Here is a 26257-nt window from a genome sequence, read left to right on the forward strand (position 1 = left end):
CCCCCTCACAACTAACCCAGACCCAAGACTCAGATTAAACAAAATGGTCACGGGTACTGACAATTCTTTAGCCACTTCACGTACGACACGAGCTGGTATACCATCCAATCCCACAGATGTATTGACATTGAGGTTTTGCAATAGACTACTCACCTCCGCCTGATTCACCACAATGCCCGTATAATCTATTTGTTCATTCATTTCTGCAATGTCACCACCTGGATGATATATCTTGCAAAGTGCTCGCTCAGTAATTCAACTATATCAACTGATTCGGTTACCTTCCTACCATCGGTATTTTTTAAAATCATTCTGCCATATACATTTTTTCTTTTACTTGGAATATATCGAAAAAACTGTTTAGGATTCTCTTTAGCCTGCATGGCCAATGTTCTTTCATAATCCTTTTTTGCTTTTCTTACCACACTCGTTACCCTTCTGGCCTGTGCTTTATACCGTTCATGTGCCTGCTGGTCACCTTTCTCCTTAAATTCCCTCCATAGTTGTTTCTTTTTTTGCAGCTCAAGCGTAATGGTGTTATTCATCCATTTAACCCCTACTTGATTTATTATTTGGACTCTAGGTATACAGTCAGCCATTGCTTCATGCAAACACTTCTTAACTGCTTCCCATGCACTGTCAACTTCTAGTCCTTGCAATTGTACATGCCATGGCACTGAACCAATCAAACTCCTAAGCTTGTCATACTTTCCAACCCGATAATTCCACATGTATCCTGTCTTAATTGAAAATTCCACACCTTTAGCCACCTCCCAAGTCAAGATGTTATACGTCTAAATAAATTCCCTACAAGTCCTCAAGATTCTCTGACTAAATTGAATAACTGTTGTAATAGATATGGTATGAAGGTCAGCAATAAAAAGACAAAGATAATGAAAATAGGCAGAATCATTGAAAATGTCAACTGTGTTGTGAATGGAGAACCTGTGGAACAAGTAAAACATTTCAGCTACTTAGGCACGATTTTTACTGAAGATGGTAAATTAAATATAGAAATAGACAACAGAATCAGCAAAGCTGGTATGGTGGGAAGTCAATTGAATAAATTCATATGGAATAAGAAAGAAATTAGTCGGAACACTAAATTAGCTGTATACAAGACTGTGTTCAAACCAATTTTAACTTATGGATCTGAGAGCTGGGTCAGAAGTAAAACACTTGACCAAAGACTAGAGACCGCAGATATGAGAGTCCTGAGAAAGATTAGAGGCGTGAACAGATGGCATCAATGGCAATATCATATTAAAAATGAGGATATTAGGAAAGAACTTGACATTGTCAGCATCCAGGAATGCGTTAGCAGAGCTAATCTCAGATGGTATGGTCACTTAAATAGAATGGGAGAGGAAAGATTAGCAAAACAAGTGTTCTCTGCCAGGTTGGCAGGAAAACGACCCAGAGGAAGACCAAGATATAGGTGGATTGATACGGTACAAAGTGCCTTAGACGATAGAAATATAAGATCTGATAATGTTGGAGTCTTGACAAGTAACAGACTGATTTGGAAGAAAATTGTAGATAGGAAGTTAGTAATGATGTAATTTTTTTCATGTAGTACTATCATATCCTGTGCACCTCTTGAGGGTACATGGTAGGAATTTGACGAATGATCATCCACATATCTTAGCTAGACAGAAGGTTTGAGAGGGGCTGAGTCTGTGGCTCGTTTTTCAAAATTTTCCATGTAAAATTGGAAAGGGGATGAGGTGTGGGGGGGTAACCATATTGGTTGAATCTGTTTGTAAATTTTGTTCTTCCAAGAAAAATAATCAGAATTGATGGCAAAGAAAAAGAGTTCTAAGCTAGCAGAAGGAAAAACATTTTTTAAGAGTGTTAAGGTGTCATTTAAGGGAATATTTCTAAACAGTGAGGTGATGTCAAAGCTTTTCAATATATCTCTATTATTTAAAGTTAGATTTTCAGTCAAGTTTTTCAAATGGGTAGAGTTTTTTATATAGGATGTGGTAAGTCCAGTGAGGTAAGAGAGTTAGCCAACAGTTTTGGCAATTTGTAGCATTGAGCTTCATTGGCATCTGCTATAGGTTGGGAGGGGGAGGGATTAGGTTTATGGATTTTAGATAATCCATGTATCCAGGGGGAAGATGAGCGCCGAAGGGTTTTAGTTTTTGTAATGTCCGGTGGCCAGGAAGACACTTTTTTTAAGTAAGTTTTTCCACTTGGTTATACTATAAATTAAAGATGACACTTTTTTTAAGTAAGTTTTTCCACTTGGTTATACTATAAATTAAAGATACCAAGAAATTATATACTTTGTTTAATCATTTATCCAAGTATAAGCAAACAAAATTTGCACCTAACCAAGTGGAAAATCTTCCAACTGTCTCTAATCCAGAGTATTTTAACAATAAGGTGTGACACCTTTTGGCTACTCATATATGAGAAATATGACTTCTGCACTACTTCAACCTTAGTATTACCCCTGGGTCTGGCTCCCGGTCTGGGTAGTGACCCTTCCCATAAAGCATAGCATTATACATGTCTGCAAGGATATGTGCTTTGCATTATGGGATACTAAGGCATGTGATGTGAAGTCATTAGCTTCTATATACGAGTTGCCTCAGTCCTGAAACTTCAGGTGCAAACTTTCTTCGCTTGGATAAAGGATTAAACCAAGTGTATAATTTCTTGGTATCTTTAATTTATGGTATAACCAAGCGGAAAAACTTCTGGCATGGGTTTCCACGGTAGGACCGCAATATGCAAGCCTCATATTGCCTGAACCAACATGCAGCATTGTCTTTAGTAATGCAAAGAGAATGCACAGCGAGAATGGAAGCTTGAAAAGCTGTGTTATGGAGCAAAAAACCACACTACATCCCATACCACGACAAGTGAACATCTCTTACCAGAGTGTGTAACCCCAACTATGAAATTCAGAAGTGGCAGTGATGGTATGGTTCTGTTTTTCTTGGTTTGGCCTTGAACCTCTGTTTGTGGTACCATGAACATTGAACTCCAAGAGTTATTTGGACAATGCAATGCTTCCTGCTTTGTGGTGTTTCTGTGAAACTGACCATCCTCTCTTTCTGCAAAACAATGATCTGTGTCATAAGGCTACTTCTCTAACTGCATGCGTTGTGGACATGAACATCATCACAGTTGACTAGCCTCCACAGAGCCCTGATCTCAACCCTATTGAGATCAAGGTGATATCAAAGAACGTCCACCCCTTAACAGTCCAGGAACTAATTACGTTCCTACAGGAAGAATGGAAAGTATGTGAAAAGATCACTGTTTAAGATCGAAGATATTGTCTCTTGAAGAGAGGATAGGTTGTAAATATTCAGAGCAAGATCACATTTGGTGGCTCATAGTTGATTATATACAAGTGCATGGCTAGCGTTGACATAAGTGCGATAAGCACCCAATGATTTGGTGGTTCTTTTAATTTAGCAAAGTTAGGAATTATGTTAGAGTCATGGCATTGTTTTACAAATGAAATTCTTGCTTGTAACTTACCTTGTTGAACAGAAAGTTTGCTGAGTTTACTGGTCTTTAAACGTGTTCCCTGAATATTCAACATCTCCTCTCTTTAAGAGACAATTTCTTCTATCTTATACATCAATCTTTTCTCCTTGGTTTTTAGACTTATCTAGCCAGTCTCTCCAATATTCTTATGATAAAAAAGAATTATTCTCGACAACACGTTTGACTTGTTTGCACAAAAGCAAAACCCAACCTTGCTTTTGGGTTTTGCTTTTGAGCAAAACCAGAAGATAAATCTGGCATTAAACACAGATGGGTTGTCAACATATCTGAACATTCTCTCACCTCCTGCAGAAACCTCAGTTCTCATGAAAGGATATGATTTTGCTATAGTACCTAAAATAATTCCATATCTCGATTTCTTACATCATGGTAAGAGGAACTATTATAATGCTAATAAACTCAGACTTGTTTTTGAGCAAGTCTTAGTCTAAACTTCCTCCCCCAAACTTATCCCTAGCTGAAATCTGCCCTAAAATCATTGAGACATAATAACTATCTCACGATAATGTAAACGGACAGGAGTAAAGCTGTATTTATCATGAACACCATTGAGTATAACAAAAAAATTTCTCTTCTATTACAAGCTCAGTCCATTTACTAGGAGATTTCCCAGAACCATACCAACAGCCAAATTAACAAACTTAATTCCTTACTCAACAAAGTGAATTAGTTATGATGAAGACACCATCAAAAAATTTGCAACCCATTTTTGTAGCAATCAACATTTTTATAGCCATTCAAAAATACATAAGGAAGGAATTCCACTCAGACCTATAGTTGACTGCATAGACTCCCTCACCTAGCGCTTAGCCATATTCCTAGCTCATCTTTGAAGCTTCTTCACTGGCCACACACAAACCTCTGTGAAGAATTCATCAGAATTTTTCACAAAAATAAAAAAAATCTTAACCCTTCAATCTATGGACCTCATGATTAACTTTGATATCCAGTCCTTATTTACTAGTATACCTCTGGCTGACACTCTCCAACTGTTATCAGATGAGTTTCTTCCAGACATAGTTGAACTGTTCGACTTTGTCATGCACTCAGGCTATTTCATTTGCAGGAATGAAAAAATATGAAATATTTTTCATTCCTGCAAATTGACATCCCCATTCATTTGCATATCTGTCCAGTTTATTCAAATCCTCTTGCAGGGCTGCCACATCTGCGATATTACTAATAATCCTTCCTAGTTTCACATCATCATCTGCAATCCATTGACAGTGTCATTGATATAAAGGCTAAACAATACAGGTCCCAATACTGAGCCCTGTGCAGCCCCACTTGTAACCTTTTGCCTTCTTGATATTGCACCACCATACACAACTCGCGGATACCTATCAGATAGCCTAACCTGACATCTAAACCCCATGTGCTGCAACTTAAGTATCAGCTTATCTTGTGGCACCCTGTCAAATGCCTTTCCAAAATCCAAAAAAAAAGAGGCAGTTTATGCCTTTCCCTCATCAACTCTTCTTGTCACGTTGTTATAAAATGCAATCATATTACTAAAGCAGGAGCACCCCTTAACAAATCCATGTTGACTCTCGAAGATAACCTCACCTTCATCTGCCCAATGCTGTATATGGTTCCTCACTAAAGATGATTCCTAAGATCCTGAAAAGATATAATTTAGTTCCTACTTTTTTTCCTGTCAACAAAATCTTCTCTTGATTACTACCCAAAAGATTAACAGCTCCCCCCCCTCCCCTCTCCCATGTTGACCAAGTTCAGTGTGAGTGCCTCCACTTGTACTTTGGACAAACAGGACATTCTGTTGAAAAACAACTACAAGAACACCAGCCTTATATTAACAACAGTAAACCTAAAAAATCTGGCCTTGCTCAGCATGGACTGGACACTGCCTACAATATCCTATGGTCTAATACTCGCCTTTTACATTGGTGCAGGTTTAGGTTTGAGTGGTTATTTAAAAGGAGTGCTGAAGCACTTCTACACTGCCCAAATTTATGAGGGGTGGTCTTAAAAGTTCTCGGCCTAACAATGAAAAAAACAAATTTATAATTTCAAAATAATGGCACTGGAATACATTTATTCCAGTGCCATTATCCCATCCCTGTAGTGGTTCTCAGTAAGATCTGCAAAATACCCCAGCTGCAATCACATCTTGATTCAAAGAAAAATGCTAACCAGCGAGGAAGAGTTTTAGTTTTGGGAAGAGATAGAGGTCAGAGGGAGCCAAATCTGAGGAATAGGGTGGATCTAGGCTACGGATTCAAATCCCACTCTGAGCACGGATTCTTTGTATCTGTCTTTAGATGGTAAAGGAGGCTTATTGGTTAGTGTGAGACCAGTATCCTGCTTACTTGCTGTACGAAATATCTTGACAAAGTTACTGTAGTTATTCTTTAGAGCAGGTTTTCAGATATCTTTCTCATCTATGTTACTTGTACTGTAGGTTTACAACTTTTTTTTGTGATTGGAATTATGCCAGCCAGGATTTCATTGCTTGGGACCACTGTCCTGCTTACTGGAGGTCCGAAGTGGTTTGAAAAAGTTCAATGTTGAGTCTCTAGAGCAAGGTTTTCAGATCTGATAAAAAAATAAATAAAAAGTAGTAAAAAGATAGAAAAGAGGCCTTAGCCCACCCATGGCATGAATGCACAGAGTCCGCCAAAAGATGTATACGCACTTCAGCAAAAGAAAAACCTATATAAAAATTGTAATATGAGGGTGGTCTGAAAAGTTCTCAGCCTAACGATGAAAAAAACGAATTTATAATTTCAAAATTCTTTTTATTTTTCAACATAATCTCCCTTAAGACTAATACATTTATTCCAGCAATGCTCCATTATTCTGTCCCTGTAGTGATTCTCAGTAAGATCTGCAAAATACCCTTCTACAGCTGCAATCACCTCTTGATTCAAAGAAAAATGCTGACCAGCGAGGAAGAGATAGAAGTCAGAGGGAGCCAAATCTGGGAATAGAATGGATGTTCCAACAATTCATAGTGCAGATCCCTTAATTTTCCCATTGCCAAAACACCTTTGTGGGAAGTTGCATTGTCCTGATGAAAGATGATTTTTTTCTTCTTCAAATCGGGTCTTTTATTATTATTATTATTATTATTGTTCCGGGCAACTCCAAGGAGTCGACAGACTCATTGAATGGAGTTGCCCGGAGGGCAACTCCATTCAATGAGTTGCCCTACATCATGGCCCTACATCATGTCAAGAACAACTATTCGACATTCACACAGTATCTATCATACCTTGCCTTGAACTCATTCACGGTCATAGCACCCACAACAGACTCTGGAAGCTTATTCCACTCATTCACTACTCTCCAAGTAAAAAACCTAGCTCTAGCACCCTTGTCAACCACGCTCTTGCCCAGCTTCCATTCATGGCCCCTAGTCCTCCCACCACCAGTCATATTTTCAAAAATATCTTCTGGATCAATCTTATAGAAACCCTTCAGTAATTTGAATGTCTCAATCATATCACCCCTCCTTCCTCCTTCGCCTATCGACCAATTTCTGCAACCCACAAATCTTCAACCTATTCTCATAAGGTTCATTCCACAGACCTGCTATCATCTTGGTCACTCGTCTCTGGATCCTCTCCACTTCCTCCCCATCACGAAGAAACCCTGGTGCCCATAACTGGGCACAGTAGTCCAGATGAGGTCTTATCAAGGCTCGATACAGAGGAACAACAACTTGTTTGTCTCTGCATGTTAAAGTATTTTTCAGAAGCCAAGTGATTTGGTGAGCTGTTATAGTCAGTTTTGCAATGTGCCCCCCTAAACTTCAATTCCCTATCCACCAACACTCCCAAATCCCTGGCCTCATCAATCTCCTGGAGTATGGTTCCACCAATGTGATATACTGCTGCTATTCTTTTCACCCCAAAGTGCATAACCTTACACTTTGGCACATTAAATTGACATCCATTTTCCTAGCCCAGTCCTCCAAATTCTCCAAATCATCCTGTAAAATTTTGACATCCTGTGCACTCATAATTGCTCTACCCAACTTTGCATCATCAGCAAACAAGTGAACACTTCCTCTCAAATCCTTTCCTATATCATTGATGAACAAATCGAAAAGCAGTGGTCCAAGAACAGAACCTTGTGGCACACCACTGGTCACAAGCCGTCTTTTGGACTCCATTCCTGAATAAACCACTCTCTGCTATCTCTCCATCAACCACCCTCCTATCCATCTCACCAACCCTATATCTATCCCCATCTGCTCCAGTTTACTGATTAGGGTTCTATATGGTATCCTATCAAAAGCCTTGGCAAGGTCCAGTAGTATTACTGTAAACCCCTATCCAGTTCAGCCGTCACTGTGTTATAAAATGTGAGCAAGTTACTGAGGCATGATCTACCCTTCACAAAACCATTTGTTCCCCATACAATATCCCATTTTCATCTATCCAATCCTGTATTCTTTTCTTGACTAATTTCTCTAAGACCTTGACAATGATTCCTGATATGCTAATCAGTCGGTAATTTACAACAGCAGTCTTGGAACCACCGTTATGCAGTGGAACTATTTTCCCCTCTTTCCGCCCCCTCGGGACTAACCCAGACCCGAGACTCAAATTAAACAAAATGGTCAAGGGTACTGACAATTCTTTAGCTGCTTCTCATACAACACGAGCTGGTATACCATCCAATCCCACAGATGTATTAACATTGAGGTTATGCAATAGACTACTCACCTCCACTTCATTCACCACAATTCCCGTATAAGGAATGTGGTACATTCCTTATACGGGAATTGTGGTGAATCTACTGGTACATTCGTTTCTGCAATGTCACCACCTGGATGATATATTCTTTCAAAGTGCTCACTCAGTAACTCAACTATATCAACTGATTCAGTTACCTCCCTACCATTGGCATTCTTTAAAATCATTCTGCCATGTACATTTTTCCTTTTACTTGCTACATATCTAAAAAACTGTTTAGGATTCTCTTTAGCCTGCATGGCCAATGTTCTTTCGTAATCCTTTTTTGCTTTTCTTACCACACTCATTACCCTTCTGGCCTGCGCTTTATACTGTTCGTGTGCCTGCTGGTCACCTTTCTCCTTAAATTCCCTCCATAGTTGTTTCTTTTTTTGCAGCTCAAGCTTAATGGTGTTATTCATCCATTTAACCCCTAGTTGATTTATTATTCGGACTCTAGGTATACAGTCAGCCATTGCTTCATGCAAACACTTCTTAACTGCCTCCCATACACTGTCAACTTCTAGTCCTTGCAGTTGTACATCCCATGGCACTGAACCAATCAAACTCCTAAGCTTGTCATACTTTCCAGCCCGATAATTCCACATGTACCCTGTCTTAATTGAAAATTCTACACCTTTAGCCACCTCCCAAGTCAAGACCCTATGATCACTCTCACCGATATGCCGGCAATGTGGTCATATTTGTTACAGCCAAATCCTCAGATGCAATTACTAGGTCAAGCACTCTCTGACCCCTAGTATTTTCCATTACATGCTGTCACAGATAGTTATCCCTTAATAACCGCATAAAATCCAATTCCTTCCTCCCGTGTGTCCTCTCCTCACTCCAATCAATGCGACTATAGTTGAAATCTCCCATAATAATCACCCTCCTTCCACTTATTTCTTCTATTTGCTTGTGCATACTGTCACCACCATCTTTTCCATCACCTGGTCTATAGCAGCACCCAATTGTATATTTAGTTCTGCTAGCCACAATCTTACACCAAATGGCCTCAAATGTGCTCTTTTCTCTATCCTGCAATTCAACTTCTATTCTCCTTGGCTGCAGCTCATCAGCTATCATCAACAATACTCCCTCCCCCATTTTATTTTCCTGTCATTCCTGAACACACTGTACCCATCACATTCAATCCCACTAGCTATATCATCTACAGTCAGCCATGTTTCACTAATACCAATAACCTGTAGTCTGGAAGTGCCAACCATGGCCAAAAACTCTTCCTTCTTGTTCCTAATACTCCTAGCATTAGTGTACATGAATTTAAGACCCCCATTAGCCTCAACCCTACCTTGATGCCTTATATTAACTATCCCACTCTGATTTGTTGTCCTTATTCGCTCGGGTATATTATATTCATTCATACATTCAACTGCCTCCCTAAGGACTGTATATCTACTCCCTCCCTCCTTAATAAATCTAGTTTCCCTGAATTTGCACATCCACCGCATTCAGCAACACTTTCTCAAGTTTTCTTACATCGTAACCATTCAAATGCAGGCCATCCATCTTATATAGATCCTTTCGCCCATCGAACTCACTCCACACGTCCACAAATTCCACACCACTCGTCATACATAACCCACGCATAAAGTCATTCGCAATTATGGCTCTCCTTTTAAACATTTCACTGTCATACCATGGCAAAAGACTAATCATTCTAACTCTCTCGCTCTTTTCTTTTGCTACCTCAAACAATTCATTCAGGTCTTCTATCATTTCCATTTTGTCTCCTTTCAAATCATTCATACCTGCCACAACAATCATTTCTTTCACCATTTCCTTTTGCTCTCTAATAGACTCAGTTACATCCTTTATGGTCGCACCAGGTTGGTACGATTTTGTCAAATCCTCTACTATCACACCTCGTACTAACGAGTTCCATACAGCACTCTATCCTTCATTTTGTTCATGTTCACACTCATACGTCTATTTTTCCTGTCATACTTTTTATTATTGGCTGGTTCATTCAGTCGACTTTTGCTCATACGCTCTAGCTGCTGTTTTGCCCTTTGTATTGCACCATTCAACAACGCAATCTCACTCATTGCATCCATCTCATCTTTTTTATTCTTAGTAAAACCATTAATACTATCGTTCACACTTTCTACATTCACACTCTCACAATTCTCTGGTATAACCTCGTCGTTTCTTGTCATATCCCTGTTTTCTTCATTCTGAAGTTTGACAAAAATATCACACTCACGATCCGAAATACTCTTCAATTTTTCATTCTCCCTACATTTTCTACACACATTCACTTCTTTATTATCATCTAACCACACCCCAACCGCACTCCGCAAAGCATACATTTCGTAGCTAGTACACTGAATCATCTCTTTTATACTACCGTTCTTTGATAAAGATTACTGGTAAAGATTACTGATAAAGATTACTGATAAAGAACCATCATTACTGGACGCCATTTTCCTTCGTACTGGAGCCATACTTACTTGCAACGTATTTTATCAAAATAATATTCCCCAGTTATTATTTTATCCTTTTCAAGATAATTAATAAACAAAATGCCTTTAGCATCCCAATGACCTTTCCCTGATGGAACCAACTTTGTCTTCTTTGGCACTGAACAACCAGCTTCTGTCCACTATTTTGACTGGTATTTGGATTCTGGTGTGTATAATGGTGAATGCAAATCTTATCCATAGTAATAAATCGACGCACAAAATCAGTTTTATTCTTGTTAAATAGCTTCAAGCACTGTTCAGAGATTTTCAATCGAGTGCTTCTTTGATCTGCTGTGAGCAAGCTTGGCACCCATCTTGTGCAAAGCTTTTTCATTTGCAATTCTTCATACAAAATATATCCTACACATTCTTTTGAAATGCCTATAGTCTCAGCAATTTCACGCACTTTGACTCGTCGGTCATCCAATACCGTATCGTGCACTTGATCAATGATTTCTGATGGTGTTACACTTTTTGGACATCCTGCATGTGGATCATCTTCAAGGCCGGTATGGCCATGTTTAAACTCAGCAGCCCATTGTCATAAACGAAGGAGAAGAGTGCCCATAAACGTTTATGAACTTCGAATGAATTTCTTTTGCCATTAAACCTTCTTTTACAAAGAATTGTATAACTGCACGATACTTAATTTTATCCATTTCAAGGGATACAGACAACGCTTTTGCTTCAGACAGCTGTATAAAACAAATTACATGATAGAATGACTTGCAATTTCACTTGGATGCTTATGACAAATGTACCAACTTAGAAAAAAATAATAATGACGATAGTATTGCCATCTATGGTCGAGGCCAAGAACTTTTCAGACCACTCTCATAAATCAGAATGACTGTCTTTCTATTGTCAAGATTTGGGAGAGTCTCATGCTCATAAATGGCAAGCAATAATGTCCCTTCCATTTTAATTATTATTATTATTTTTTTTTTAATTTAATGTTATGTTGTGTCATTATGTAATTTAATTTTATTTCAAATAATTTAATTTTAATTTCGACCTTAATTGTAATCTTATTTCATTGTAACACCCACTAGGTGGCATCCAGCTTATGGCTCAGCTGTGTAAATTGGATTAACATTCTTTATTGTAGCTTCACTTTGTGATTATGCTGATGCACTGATGATGACCAGTTAGTTTCTGGTTGAAATATTTGCCATAATAAAAGTACTATATTCTTGTTAATACGGCAAAAGGAGGTCCTACATCTTATTAAGGTGGGCACCATGGCTGTTTGTTCCTCACACTGTGGTGTTCATTGATTTCTTTCCAAGCAACGTATACACAGTTGAAGTTAGGGATACATTGTAAATGTTGTGAAGGCTACTCAGAAAATTTCGCTTCTGTTAAAGGACACTGATCAGTAGCATAAAGAGGTGATATGATACTGCCATTTATACATATATTCCCAGTCTGCCAGTCTATCCAAATCATCCTGCAAAATTTTGACATCATGTGTATTAACTATTGCTCTATCCAACTTTGCATCATCAGCAAATAACTGAACAATATGTGGAATGTTGAGTATGAACACACATCGAGAGGATGTACTTTTACAGAGGCAAAAGGTTAGTGAGAGGAGCCAAATCAGATCAAAGGTGGAAGATATGATATTGTGTAGTTAATGGAAGAATAAGAGGTTATCCCTGAAAACCATATAGGGATTATGTACTCTCCCCCCCCCCCCCGTCTTACATTCAGCATTAGTGATGGCCTTATTAGGCAAGTTCAACACCTGCATTTGAGGGTATATAGCCCATCCACAAAATAGTACATGGGCCAAGAGTCCCAATCAGCTGGTAATAATCTCACTGCTATTTACAGTTTCACATTGTGCCAGGGGACACTGGGCATTCCCTATGTGGTAGTCATGCCTACAAGTCTTTCTTCCCTACTGCATGAACCATACTATGAGTATCCGACCTCATCATCCATAAGAGGTATCAAAATAAATAATAGCAATATTTGTGGTTCAAAAAGAAAAATCTCCCACAAAAAAATAAATATAAATGAATAAATAAAAACTCTACATCTGTTTCACTACCAACATCCAGGGTCTTAACTCTAGCATTACTAACTTACAATCACTTGCACATAGCAAATATCAAAACCAAATCTGGTTTTCTTTATGAACATCAGCTAGCATCTACTACATTACAACTTACTTTAAGGTACTTGATATTTTCTATAAGAAAAGCAGAGCATGTACATTTTTCACATGTGATGTTCCATGCTGGAAATTACTAACTTTTGAATCTCCTCTCTGTTATTTCCTTTAGCCTAGCTTTCCTCATTTTTTTTGGGGGGGAGAGGCTTTCCTCCATTCCTTTTACTGCTCTTCTGATTCATTTTAATGACCATTCTGTCTTTTTTTTTCAGATTTCAATGCTTGATTAGTTAGAGTGTAAGAAATTAGCCTTCAGAGAAAAATTTTCTTGAAGACTTTAGTATTCATAATTGGCTGGAAAGGAAATCAAATTTTGGCTTTCAGTAATATTCTTTGGGGGGGGAGGGGTTCTGAAAATAATGCCTCCATTATGGTAGCTCTCCACTCAGAAGAGATGTGGCAGTGAAATATAAACAGAAAATAATTTACAGTCTCTATTTTGATATGGGGGGCCTGAAAAGTTCTGATAAACACATAGAACAAAAAATATTAAAGTAACTGATATAACCACAAGAAAGAACATATCTTAAAACCTTTAACCTCTATGTTTCATCAAATTGTAATAATTTGTTCTTTCTTTTAGGATATATAACAAGAGATCAGAGGTTTCGAAGACACAGAGATGCAGATCATCATCAAGTTGTTCATGCTGCAAGAAAAGCCTGGAAATGAGATTCACCAAACTTTGTGTGAGACGTCAGGGGAATATGCCTCAGCATATCCAACAGTTGCAAGATGGGTGGCCAAGTTTAAAACTGGGCATCCTGAGGCAACAGATGACCCACGTCAGGAAGCCCTTCCGCAGAGATAACACCTGAAAACATCGATGCAGTGCATGATCCTTGATAATAGATGTATACCAGCCAAAAACATTGCAAAGACTCTGGGAATATCCAGGGCATAAATTGGGGTCATTATCCACCAACATCTGGACATTCAGAAGCTCTCAGCAAAGTGGGTACCCAAATTCTTGAATGCCAACCAAAAGAGAGAGAGAGAGCATGTGCTGACATCTCAAGGGATTTTGGGTCATTTTGAGAAATCAGGTGCACATTTTTTGGTTCATATTGTGACTATTGATGAAACATAACTTCATCACTATGACTCAAAGACCAAGCAGCAGTCAGTGGAGTGGAGATAGAAAGGTTCTCCATGGCCAAAGAAGTTCCAAACCCAAAAGTCAGCAAAGAAGATTCTTGCCATTGGGATATGGATAGTATAATCCTTACCATGTACCTCAAAAGAGGCAAAACTGTTACAGCATCAGTTTATTTAACAGCTCTGAAGAAATTGAAGGAGGTACTGCAAGAAATAAAAATGCTGCGGGAAACTGAGCAGAGGCATGTTGCTTTTGCAGGACAATGCACCCTCTCACATTGATAATGAAACCCAACAGACAATACACAACTTGGGCTTCCAATGTCTGCCTCACCTACCCTATTCACCAGACCTGGCCTCATCTGACCATTTTCTATTCCCAAATTTAAAGAAACACTTGAAAGGAACAAAATTTACCACAGATGAAGAAGTTATATCTGCAGCAGAGGACTGGTTTGTGCAACAAGGGAAAGACTTTTTCTCAGAGGATTGCAAATAATGCAGCAACATTGTAACAAGTGTATAACACTTTGTGGAGAAGTGTTATACACTTGTAGAATAATGTGTAAGTTACATGGTTCTACCTCAATCCCTTCATGGTGATTATCACAACTTTGCAGCACACTGTTTATCAATTTAATCTCTCTCTCTCTCTCTCTCTCTCTCTCCCTCCCTTTCAAAATATTTTATCCACCATGCAACAACCTTTCAAGCCCAATCTATTGAGATTGTTTTTGAAACTGTTTTCACATCTCTGCTTTGATGTGTTTGTCATTTTCAAAATGGATACCTTTGAGATGGGTCTTTAATTTAGGAAATAACTAGAAATTTAATGGATCCAAGTCCAGTCAGTAGGACATCTTCATAACTTTATTCACTTCAGTAGCTATTGAAGAGATTGCACTTGAAGTTTTGTAACATCCTCCCTGCAATGTGGACTTTGCACCATTGGACTTCTGGTTATTTCCTAAGTTAAAGATATGAAGGTTTCCATTTAAAAAATATAATAACGCAGAGGGGAAAAATTAGTTTCAAAAATAATCAGAAAAATTTTATTATGACAATTTCAAAAAGCTTGTCATGCAGTGAAAAAAATGTATTGATAATACCATGGAATGCTTTGGATTCCATAGTATTTGGTACGAAGTGTTTGCTCACTGCTTGGTTGCTATGTACTGTGCATACTATTTAGCTTTATAACTTTGTTTGTGTGTGTGTGTGTGTGTGTGTGTGTGTGTGTGTGTGTGTGTGTGTGTGTGTGTGTGTGCGCGCGTGTGTGTGTGTGTGCGTGTGTGCGTGTGTGTGTGTGTGTGTGTGTGTGTGTGTGTGTGTGTGTGTGTGTGTGTGTGTGTGTGTGTGTGTGTGTGTGTGAGTGAGTGAGTGAGTGAGTAAGTGAGTGAGTGATGGTAGTAGCGGTTCTGTGTAGTTGGTGGATTAAATGGTGGTGATGAAGAGTTGTAAAGTGTCCTCCCTCCATGAGTTCTTAGACTCCTTGAAGGCATCACATAATAATAAAAATAATAATATACCTTCCTTGCATCTTTGCATGTATGCTTCTCATTATTTGTATCAGATTTATCATGAGTAGTAGTTAATTTGTTAGGTGTTGCTGAAATTTTATCATCTAGATCAGGTTATCAAAGAAGTAGTTTGAAACTTTTTTAAGACTTAAAATTGAGAAAAATTATTATTTCTGATGAATTTCTTATTTGTAGATATTAAATAAAAATCAACTTTTTCTATATTGCCATAGGATCATTTATGTGAAGATTATTCTGCCCATTTAATACCGTCCTCGCAAACTATATCTCGGATTAAATTAAAAATATTTGGACACAGTGGAGTTGGAAAGACTACTTTTTTGGAATCACTTAAGTGTGGATATTTCAGCAGCTGGTTTAGGTGGTCCAGAACTCCATCACCTCTTTCTCCTATTGTTACTAGGAATAAAAGAGGTAATTTTTCTTTAATTAAATAATATGCATGCATATATATATATATATCATCATCAACATCAAATTCCTGCCATGTACCTTCAAGGAGTGTATGTACAGGATATGATAGTACTACATGAAAAAATTACATCATTACTAACTTCCTATCTACAACTTTCCTCCAAATCAGTCTGTTACTTGTCAAGACTCCAACATTATCAGATCTTATATTTCTATCATCTAAGGCACTTTGTACTGTATCAATCCACCTATATCTTGGTCTTCCTCTGGGTCGTTTTGCTGCCAACCTGGCAGAAAACACTTGCTTTGCTAATCTTTCCTCGCCCATTCTGTTTAAGTGACCATACCACCTGAGATTAGCTCTGCTAACGCATTCCTGGATGCTGACAATGTCAAGTTCTTTCCTAATATCCTCATTTTTAATATGATATTGCCATTGATGCCGTCTGTTCATGCCTCTAATCTTTCTCAGGACTCTCATATCTGTGGTCTCTAGTCTTTGGTCAAGTGTTTTACTTCTGACCCAGCTCTCACATCCATAAGTTAAAACTGGTTTGAACACTGTCTTGTATACAGCTAATTTAGTGTTTTGACTAATTTCTCTCTTATTCCATATGAATTTATTCAATTGACGTCCCACCATACCAGCTTTGCTGATTCTGTTTTCTATTTCAATATTTAATTTACCATCTTCAGTAAAAATCGTGCCTAAGTAGCTGAAATGTTTTACTTGTTCCACAGATTCTCCATTCACAACACAGTTGACATTTTCAATGATTCTGCCTATTTTCATTGTCTTTGTCTTTTTATTGCTGACCTTCATACCATGTCTATTACAACAGCTATTCAATTTAGTCAGAGAATCTTGCAGACTTGTAGCGGATTTATTTAGAAGTGTAACATCATCCGCATAAAGCAAAGAGCTGACATTAGCATCTCCAATTTTGATATCATGTTTAATACCACTTTCCTTCATAATGTGATCCATATAGATAATGAATAACAGAGGGGATAATGTACATCCTTGTCTCACACCAGATTTAACATTAAACCACCTTCCTATACTTCCATCAATTCTAACTGCTGACTTACAACTCAAATAAAGACTAAGTATTGCTTGATACAATGCCCCATTGACATCATATAACTGCAGCGTATTGAATAGCTTCTCTCTTGGCACCTTGTCATATGCCTTTTCCAAATCAACAAAACTTAAATACAGATGTTTGTTAAATTCCCATGCTTTCTCGACTATTTGTCGTAAAGTGAAGATCTGATCCTGACAGCCTCTATTTGGCCTGAATCCAGCTTGTTCTTCACCAAGCTTTTCTTCCACAATTCTTCTCAACCGTTTCTCAAGTATACTTGCATAGATCTTGCCAGGAACACTCAGTATAGAAATACCTCTGTAATTCTCACATTCAGTTTTATTTCCATTTTTATATATGGGTACTATGAGAGCTCTACTCCAATCATCAGGAATTCGTCCCTCTGTCCAGGCTTTCTGAACTATAAAGTACAGCCACTGTAAGACTCTTATACCACCATACTTCAGCATTTCTGGTTGAATATCATCTACTCCTGCTGCCTTTCCACATTTCAAGCCTTTGATGGCTTTTTCTACTTTAAGTATGGATAAGTATTCCTGACTGCATGCCTGGTCATTGTGTTTTACCACTGTGCTGTCATCACTGCTTGTTTCATTTAGCAGTTTTTCAAACTAATTACTCCATACTTCAAGGATATCTTTTTCTCCCGTTTTCATGTAACCTTTATCATCTCTAACTCCTTTTACAGCACTCTTTCCTCCATTCCTAAGCTTTTTCAACAACCTCCAGAATATTTTGCCACCATCTTGATATTTATTTTCTATATTCTTGCCAAAGTCCTCCCATGACTTTTGTTTAGCTAGTTTACACAGCTAGTTTAGCATTCTTGCATTTGTCTCTATATTCTCTAAGAGCACAAGCTGACTTATTTGACAGTAACTTTTGATATGCTTTCTTCTTTTCCTTCACTGCCTCTTTAACTTCCTGTGTCCACCAGGGAGTTCTGATTTTTTTATCCTTGACAGACAACCTCACCATATGCCTCTCTGGCAGCATCAATCAATGTTTTTTTCAGAGTTTGAAACTGAATCTCCAAGATTTGATTCCTGTTCTCAAACTCTTTCATTTTTTCTTCAATAATCTTTGTGTATTTTAGTCTACAGTTCACATCTGAGAGCTGCTCAACTTTTAATTGCTTTAAAACTTTCTTATATGTTATTCTTTTCAATATGAAATTTAATTTTATCCTGCTCAAGACTAAATAGTGATCACTTCCAATTTCAAATCCTCTGTACACTCTGGTGTCCTGCACCAGGGAGAAAACATCGCTATCAACAATAACATAGTCAATGAGACTTTTCTTATTCCGAACCTCTTCTCTCCATGTGAATTTGTGCACATTTTTATGTTGGAACATAGTGTTAGTAATAACCAGTCCATGTCCTGAGCAGAAATCCAACAGATATTTGCCATTATTATTAGCTTTGCTCTTTTCTCCAAATTTTCCCAAAATATTTTTGTATGTCTCACAATCATTTCCTACTCTGCTATTTAGATCCCCAACAAGGACCAACTTTTCCTTTTTCATTGTGTCAGTTGCTTTTTCTAAAGCCTCAAAAAATTCTTCCACTTCTACCTTAGTAGAACCTTCTGTGGGACCATAGGCACAAATAATTCTCATTGTCCAGTTCCCCATTCTCATATTTGCCCTCATTACTCTACTTGAGACTGACTGCCATTCAAGAAGATTAGCCTCGTATTATGTGTTGAATACTATGGCTACTCCTTCTTTTCCTTGATTGTCATTGCCTGAATATAACATTTTGTATTTATTGCTCAGAAATATCTCACCAGTTTTGGTGTTTTTTGTTTCAGTCACCCGTATTATGTCGATCTGGTACTGATCTAATTCCTCAGCTAGCTCCATTTCTTTGCCATTCAGGCTTCTTACGTTGATAGTACCGATCTTTAACTCTGGTGATGTTGAGTTGGGGTTTGTTTTCAGATTTGTTCCAGTAGCTGACTTTTTGCTGTTCACCCTGGTTCCCTGGTGAAAACAATGGGGGCCTTGTTTAACCGGGCGACGCCCCAGCCGGCATGAGATTTTGTCATGTTGTACCATCATTTTTTATTTTGGTTTAACCAATAAGAATACAATTTGGTCAGCTAAATTCCAAATTGCCAGCCCATCCTCTTTCGTTCACTATCCAAGTAGATACCCAACAGGGTGCACCACGAGAAGGTGAGGATTGGACATTAGGTCAGAAGCCCTGGTCGGTTCTCCGCATTCCTTTAAAGATTCTGTGGAGGTCTCCTCTCAGTTATACAGCTTTGACCCTTAAGCACTCCATATATATATATATATATATATATATATATATATATATATATATATATATATATATATATATATATATATATATATATATATATATATATATATATATATAACTTTGTATATATGCACAAAGTTATATGCATATATAACTTTATATATAATATATATTAAATATATTAATATAAATATATTATATATATTGAAAGGAGAGACATGCTCTCCTTTTACTACCAGAAGTAGTAAAAGGAGAGAATTTGGGCAATGCAGTTGTGAAGGCTGCTTTCTTTGCATTTATTAAATATAGCTGTTTCAACAAGTCTGAGTGGTGTAGAACTCAATCTTGGCTCATTGATTGTTTTAAATACAGTGATTGAAATTGTTCGAAATATGCTTTCCTTCTCCCTCCCATGCCATCCAATGTATAACCAACATGGTTTGGGAGTATTGCAAAAACTTGCCTTACCCTATCCAGTGAGCATTATCTGTGTTAAATAATTTTCAGCATTAGCTAACACAATGATAAGCAGCAGTGTCAGTAGCTTTGAGAGTTATAACATGAGGTGAAGGTGAACAGAATAAAATATTTAGTTGGGTGTTACCATAGCCAGAAAATATGGGTAGTAGCAAGCATAAGATGTTTACTAAATTATTTTAGAAGTACAAAGTGAGTGATCATAATTATGAGAAACTTCAACTATTTTAACATAGATTGGAAGGAGGATGGACCCAGCATATGAATGTAAGTTGAATTTATAGAATTCTTGAAGGGCTATCTTGGAGATCATGCATGTGGAAGGAATGTAAATATTACAACTTTTGAATTTAGTCATAGTATTAATTTATTTCTATTTCCAGTTAAGTTGAACGTAGTCATGGTCTCAATTTGGAAAACAGAGGATGTCTCGAAAAAGAAAAGGCTTTATGTGGAGTTACAAGCCTGTAACATATGACTGTTTTAGGATCTGCATTTGGCCAGTGTATAGATTGAAAAAATGAAGGAAAAGTGATCAGTAGTGTGGCACTTTAACTATGATATAGTTAATATAACAGTGATAAATTGTATGCTTAAAATGAGAAGAATAAATAGGCAATAAATTGCAGATTAAGAAGAGTTTAAGGGGAAAATTATTAAGAGAAATGGGAGAGAAATAATAGGTTCAAACTATGAAAGTAATGAATATAGTAAGGAAGGAAAAATTAGAATGCGAGTGGAAGCTAGCACTGAGGACCAGAAAATTCTAAGGATTTTTTTCCTGGTGTTTCCAATAAGAGGAAAAATGATCATTGAAGGATAACTACTGAATTGAGGAAGTAGTTGTATAGCTATCAAATGACATTAGCAGAGCTGTTTGAAGATCACTTTTTCAAGAAATCTCATCATAGAAATCTCATCATCATCATCTTAAAAAATAAAAAATAAAGTTTTATTTCTTGAGGGAGTTACAGAGTAATTTTATTGTCATTTAAGGTGGTAAGACAGAATAAGATTTCACCATATGTTTTAAGGACATGCTTTGGAAATGGGAGTGTTTTTGACTGAGTTGTTTAATGAGAATGTTTCTGGTCTCTAAAGAAACCATGCTGTTGCATATGAATATTGCCAAAATAGAAGGTGGGAAAAATTATTATGACGAATAGAGCAGATGTTGGCCTTACTTGAGGACTTAAAGAGACACTGTAATTGGGGAAGGTCAGTGGAGTCACTGTTGCAATATGTAAGGTTTTAAAATTTGTGAATCAAGTGGCAGTGGAGAAAATATGTGACATAGGAATGATGGAGGGACATGGACCTAAACTTTAGAAAACTCATTGCTAACATGGTGAAGACATCACAACAGGTTATGGCAGTAATGCAGATGTAGAAGGAAGGAGGTTATTATTTCTATATATAAGTCCTGTATTAGACCACTTATATGAATCACCATGCACAAATTTGGGCCATCCCTTTTCAGGGGATGAGAATATATTAGAAAGTTCAAAAATGGTTGACTGAGATGGTTTCCTCTCTTCAGAATGTTGGCTAGGAAGAAAGATTCAGGAAATGCAATTAGCAGGCCCTCATGAATAGAAGAAGAGGGGAGGGAGTGGGTGAGATGTGATTAATGTATATAGGGGTTGTTATAAGATTAATGTGGATGGAAGAAATTTTTCATAGAGTGGGGAGAAACAGGAATAGAACAAGAGGCCATCCCTGAGAGCTACACAAGAATGTGAGTTGTAGGTGAGAATCAGTTTTTTCATGGAGAGCATTGCCTAAAAGCATAGTGAGTAGAATACATTGCCTGAGAATATGGTGAGAAAAAATATAGAAACAGTGAATGAATATAGGACATGGTTTGATGAGCTATGTGCATAACAGTGAGATGGTCATGAGTCTCTTGACCTCATCATAAGCTTTTGACTAATTCCCAAGAAAGTCTTTGGACTCATTGGAGATTTAATGATAATAATAACATACACATCATGTGAAAGATGACTGATACTGGTATTAATTTAATTCAAATTAATACCAGTATCAGGATTAATACCAGTATTAATCTGCATACTCACTGATTATTGCATAGGGTCTAAGCAAGCAGCAAAACTTTTCTCAGCTAGTACTATCTGTTAGCAATAAGTTCGGTTTTTTTTTTGTAATGTATTGATAACAATTTTTTTTTCTCTCCTTTTTTTTTTTTAAATCATCCATTTTGCTACTACTTTTTTAAAGACAGACAGACATAAATAAATAACCTGCTGATACCTGTCTGACAGCCACTCACCTATCTGACTTAGTAGGCTGTTTTCTAATTCCATCTGTTTGAGTTTAGCTACTAGCTTGTCATGTAGCAAGTCTCTATCAAAGGCCTTTGAAAAATCCAAGTACACCATTGTATATGCATGCATCACCTTTATCAAGTGAATTCATCACCTTGTTGTAATATGTAAGCAGATCGCTGAAACATGACCTCCCCCTAATGAACCACATGCTGACCATCATAAAGAATACTGCTGTTATCAACCCACTTCTGAATCCAAGTCCTCACCAACTTCTCTCATACCTAAACAACAACCTCAAATGCACAAATCAGTCTATAATTTGTAGATTTAGTCTTATCTGCCCCCCCCCACCCTTTGTGAAGTGCAATAACTTTTCCCACCTTCTGCTCCCTCAGGACTTGTCCTATTGCAAGGCACATGTTAAATAGTTGTACCAAAGGTGCCATTAATTCCATATGACATTCCCTTAAGACAGCGTTTCTCAACCTTTCTAAGCCCAAGGACCAGTAAAATGCCTAAAACAATTCTACAGACCACTAAGTTATGTAATTTTTTAAATGTATGTGGGGATTACCAACATTTTTGAAAAAACTGTGCCTTTTATAACATAATAAATCTAAAAGCATGTTTTGAATACATATGGAAACATAATTAATTAAGTTGGAAGTAAACGATTAAAAGTGTATCATCACTGAATAAAGTTTTAATTTTTATTAAACAAATAAAGGTACAGTTTCCGATTTGCTGTGGGAAATGAATGGGTATTGCAATGCCATCCCGATCCCCCTTTCATCTGCCCACAGCAACTTTTATATTTTATATGTAATCCCCATTCATCTTCCCACACTCATTAAGCTCACTCCACAACTTTTTAGCGGCATTGGTACCATGGGCAAATGAATGAGAAATGTCAGCACCGTCCCACTGAAACCTTCATTCATCTGCCCACAACGACGTTTATCTTTAATCCCCATTCATCTACCCACGGCAACTTTTATATTTTATGTGTCATCCCCATTTATCTGCCCATACTCATGAAGCTAGGCACCACAACAACTTTTATCTTCACGCACTCTCTGATTCGACCTGTGACATGTAAACTGTTCCATTCACTAAATGCGTTGTGAGAGGAAGGGAAAATGTTGTTCTTATCTTACTCCATTATCATAATATTGAATACGAACTTGACATCCATGGATTCCATCATGGATGACATCCCTTGTCCTGTCCAAACCATCCCCTGCATATACCCAAAAATTTCACTCAGAACATCCCAAGTTATTAATGCCTCTCTCCCATCCAAACACACACACACACACAATTCCGGCCGATACGAATCAACTTATTTCCCTGACAAGTTTTCCATGACCAGCAAAAGAATTTAAGGCATCCTGTTATGTGAGGTCATTACCTCAATATCAGTCCACTAGTACAATAGCAGTCCAACCCATGATGCAGCCGCAAAATGCCATCCACATGTTCGGGCACATTTTCCCGCCAGCGACCGTGTGCCGTATATACCATACACATGTGATTTGTACTAATCGTGCTATGATGCCGGTTTTAATTATATCCGTCCTGTTTTATCCAGAGGCACAACAGCAATCATCGTAAATCTGGCAGATTCATTAATCGTGTGGTGGTTTTATTTATATCCGTCCTGTGTGCTGCTAGTATTCGTTACGTTGTGATGAGTGTTTGTGTATAATTCATGACTGTACGGATGTTGTTGTCTGCATGCGATGGATTCGATCTGCTCAACCGCATATTCCCGCAAGTGACCGAACGAGATAGAGCTTCATGAAACGGGACGTGGGCAGCAATCCTCCTCGCCAGCAGAGCCAACCCTCACCATGACGTCACTTTGTGTAACTTTCATTTCATCCCCGATTTTGTCCAATTTTGGAAATGGATTAATTCCAAAACCACTAACGAGAATAATTGGAAACTGTAGTCCAAATAAATAATATAATTATGTTACTACTTACTTTTAATGGGATGGTTCAGTTTCTCGGCCTTTGCAGAGTTGCTGGATATCCGGCTCGATATTGGTCAACTTTCAGTCAAAGATCGGCACATAACACACTAAGATGATTTCTGTATTTTGATTTTATTTGAAGGAGCGATGAAAATCCTTTCTTACAAAGACAGTTGTAGAAACTTGATTGATGATTTTCAGTGCTTCTTCAGATATTCAGGAAATTCACTTCTCACTGAAGGCGAGATCCAGAATCGAGCCAAACCAAGATCACAGAATTGCATTTTAAGCCTACTGTCACTTGAAAGCTCAATTAGCTGTTCTTTTTTCAATAACGAAAGGTCATTCTCGTGACTATAAGCCTGAAATAGATCTCAACCCACAGAAATTTCTTATAAAAGTTATCCTGAAAATATGTTTCAAAATTCTGTTTTGGAGTTTTGAGGTGGTCACGAACCCTTTCCAGAAACTGAGAATCAACAAAAAGATCATTTTCCACTAAAAAGGATTCCAATGTTGGAAAAGGTGCAAATTATCTGTCTTTTACATAAAGTAATACACAACACCTTTTTTTTTTTTCTCAAATGCCTTTATTTTGTCATATGCATCAAGAACAGTTAAAGAATTTCCCTGAAGGGAGAGATTGAGTTCATTTAGTTTCGAAAAAAATGTCTGAAAGATAGGATAGTGTTGATAACCATGCTTCGTCAACAAGGAGTGATGCAAAATTAGAATTATGTTCATTTACAAGCAATAAAACTTTGTGCCTTAATTGAAATAATATTGTTAGTACTTTTCCCCTTTAAAGGCAGCGAATTTCAGAATGAAGCAAAATTTGTATATATTCACTGCCCATTTCATCGCAGAGTACTGAAAATAACCTGTTAATTAACAGTCAAGCCTTAATAATCTAGCTTTACAGTGTTGTATAGCACAGTTTTAAATTCTGGTAGCATTCTTTGGAGGCCAACCTTTCCCTAGGTATGAAACAATATACCCGATTCATATCCGGAGCCACTTCCATAGAAACAACCCCCAACTATGCCTGCTTGTGAGGGCGCGAGCTTCGTCTGAACAAAAGCTCATGCATTTTTCCCACTGGATCCCTTTGTGTATTATGTAATTATTGAGAGTGTGAAATATTCTTCTCCAGTTGTTTGGGATGACGAAGTTCTACAAAACAGAATATTGCCATGAATGTTGTTATCAGGCGCATATCTTATGTAGCATATTAACTGGTCATCATCTGTAACATCAGTAGTCTCGTCTATTTGTAACTCATAATAAGGGCTCTTCTTAACTCTTTCGATTAACTGAGATTCTACGTGACTTGCCATATCATTAATTCTGTGACCTACAGTTTCATTGAAAGAGGAGTCAAATCAACATCTTTTAGTTACTTGTTGCCAAACATAGTTTTTACCACATCTTTTATAGCTGGAAGTAATAAATTTTCTCTGATAGAATGAGGTTTCCCTGTTTTCACAAACTTAAGAGATAGGATGCTTCCAGTGCCTTGCTATTAATCGAACCTATGGCCAAAACTACATCTTTCCCATGATTTAATGTCCCTAAGCATCGCTGAAAAAATTCAATTGGCTTATTTTTCACATCACAATGTTTAGTTTCTAAATGTCGTGGGAGTTTTGCAGGTTTCAGACACTTGTTCGACAACACTTCATAACACAAAACACATTGAGGTTTCTTTTCACTTTCATCTCCATACCAGGTAAACCTGAATTCCAAATATGAACTGCTATTTTTCCTACTGTATTTTTTCTTTGAACTGCTTGTTTCTTCTACTTTAATAGTATCAGATTTACTCACCGTTACAACACATGTATCACAATTAGGGTTAGCATCACCTGTTTCATTTGCTCTTCTTTTCAAAGTCCTAGTTCTAAGTAACTTTTCCATTATTAAAAAACGTTTCCGAAAAATATATAAATACTGGGGTTAATTCACAACACACTTTGTCCAAGTATCATTTAGCACTTCTGAAGGTTGAAGGAGGAAAGGAGTCTTGGTTGAAGACGGAAAACCTTCAATGATAAAAATCAATAAACAATAAGTAACTGGTCGAAATGTGGATAACACATGTTCACTTCAAATCTGACAAAACAGCAAGGGAAGGCAGAAGCAATAAAACTATATTGTTGTTCACTTCACCCCTC

At 37.5% G+C, this 26257-nt stretch overlaps 1 protein-coding gene across 1 annotated transcript in view; it reads left to right on the plus strand.

Moving 5' to 3' along the window:
* LOC150100659 (death-associated protein kinase 1-like) overlaps positions 1 to 26257 on the plus strand; it is a 441829-nt gene that overhangs the window by 214499 nt on the left and 201073 nt on the right. The window contains exon 11 of the mRNA XM_090401850.1: positions 15757 to 15958. Within this exon, the coding sequence (XP_090257976.1) occupies positions 15757 to 15958 (202 nt within the window). The remainder of the gene's footprint in view (positions 1 to 15756; positions 15959 to 26257) is intronic.

This window comes from Typopeltis vanoorti, chromosome 12 (assembly GCF_054136105.1).
Source record: "Typopeltis vanoorti isolate ZY-2024b chromosome 12, IOZ_Tvanoo_1.0, whole genome shotgun sequence".
In the NCBI taxonomy this organism is placed as follows: Eukaryota; Metazoa; Arthropoda; class Arachnida; order Uropygi; family Thelyphonidae; genus Typopeltis; species Typopeltis vanoorti.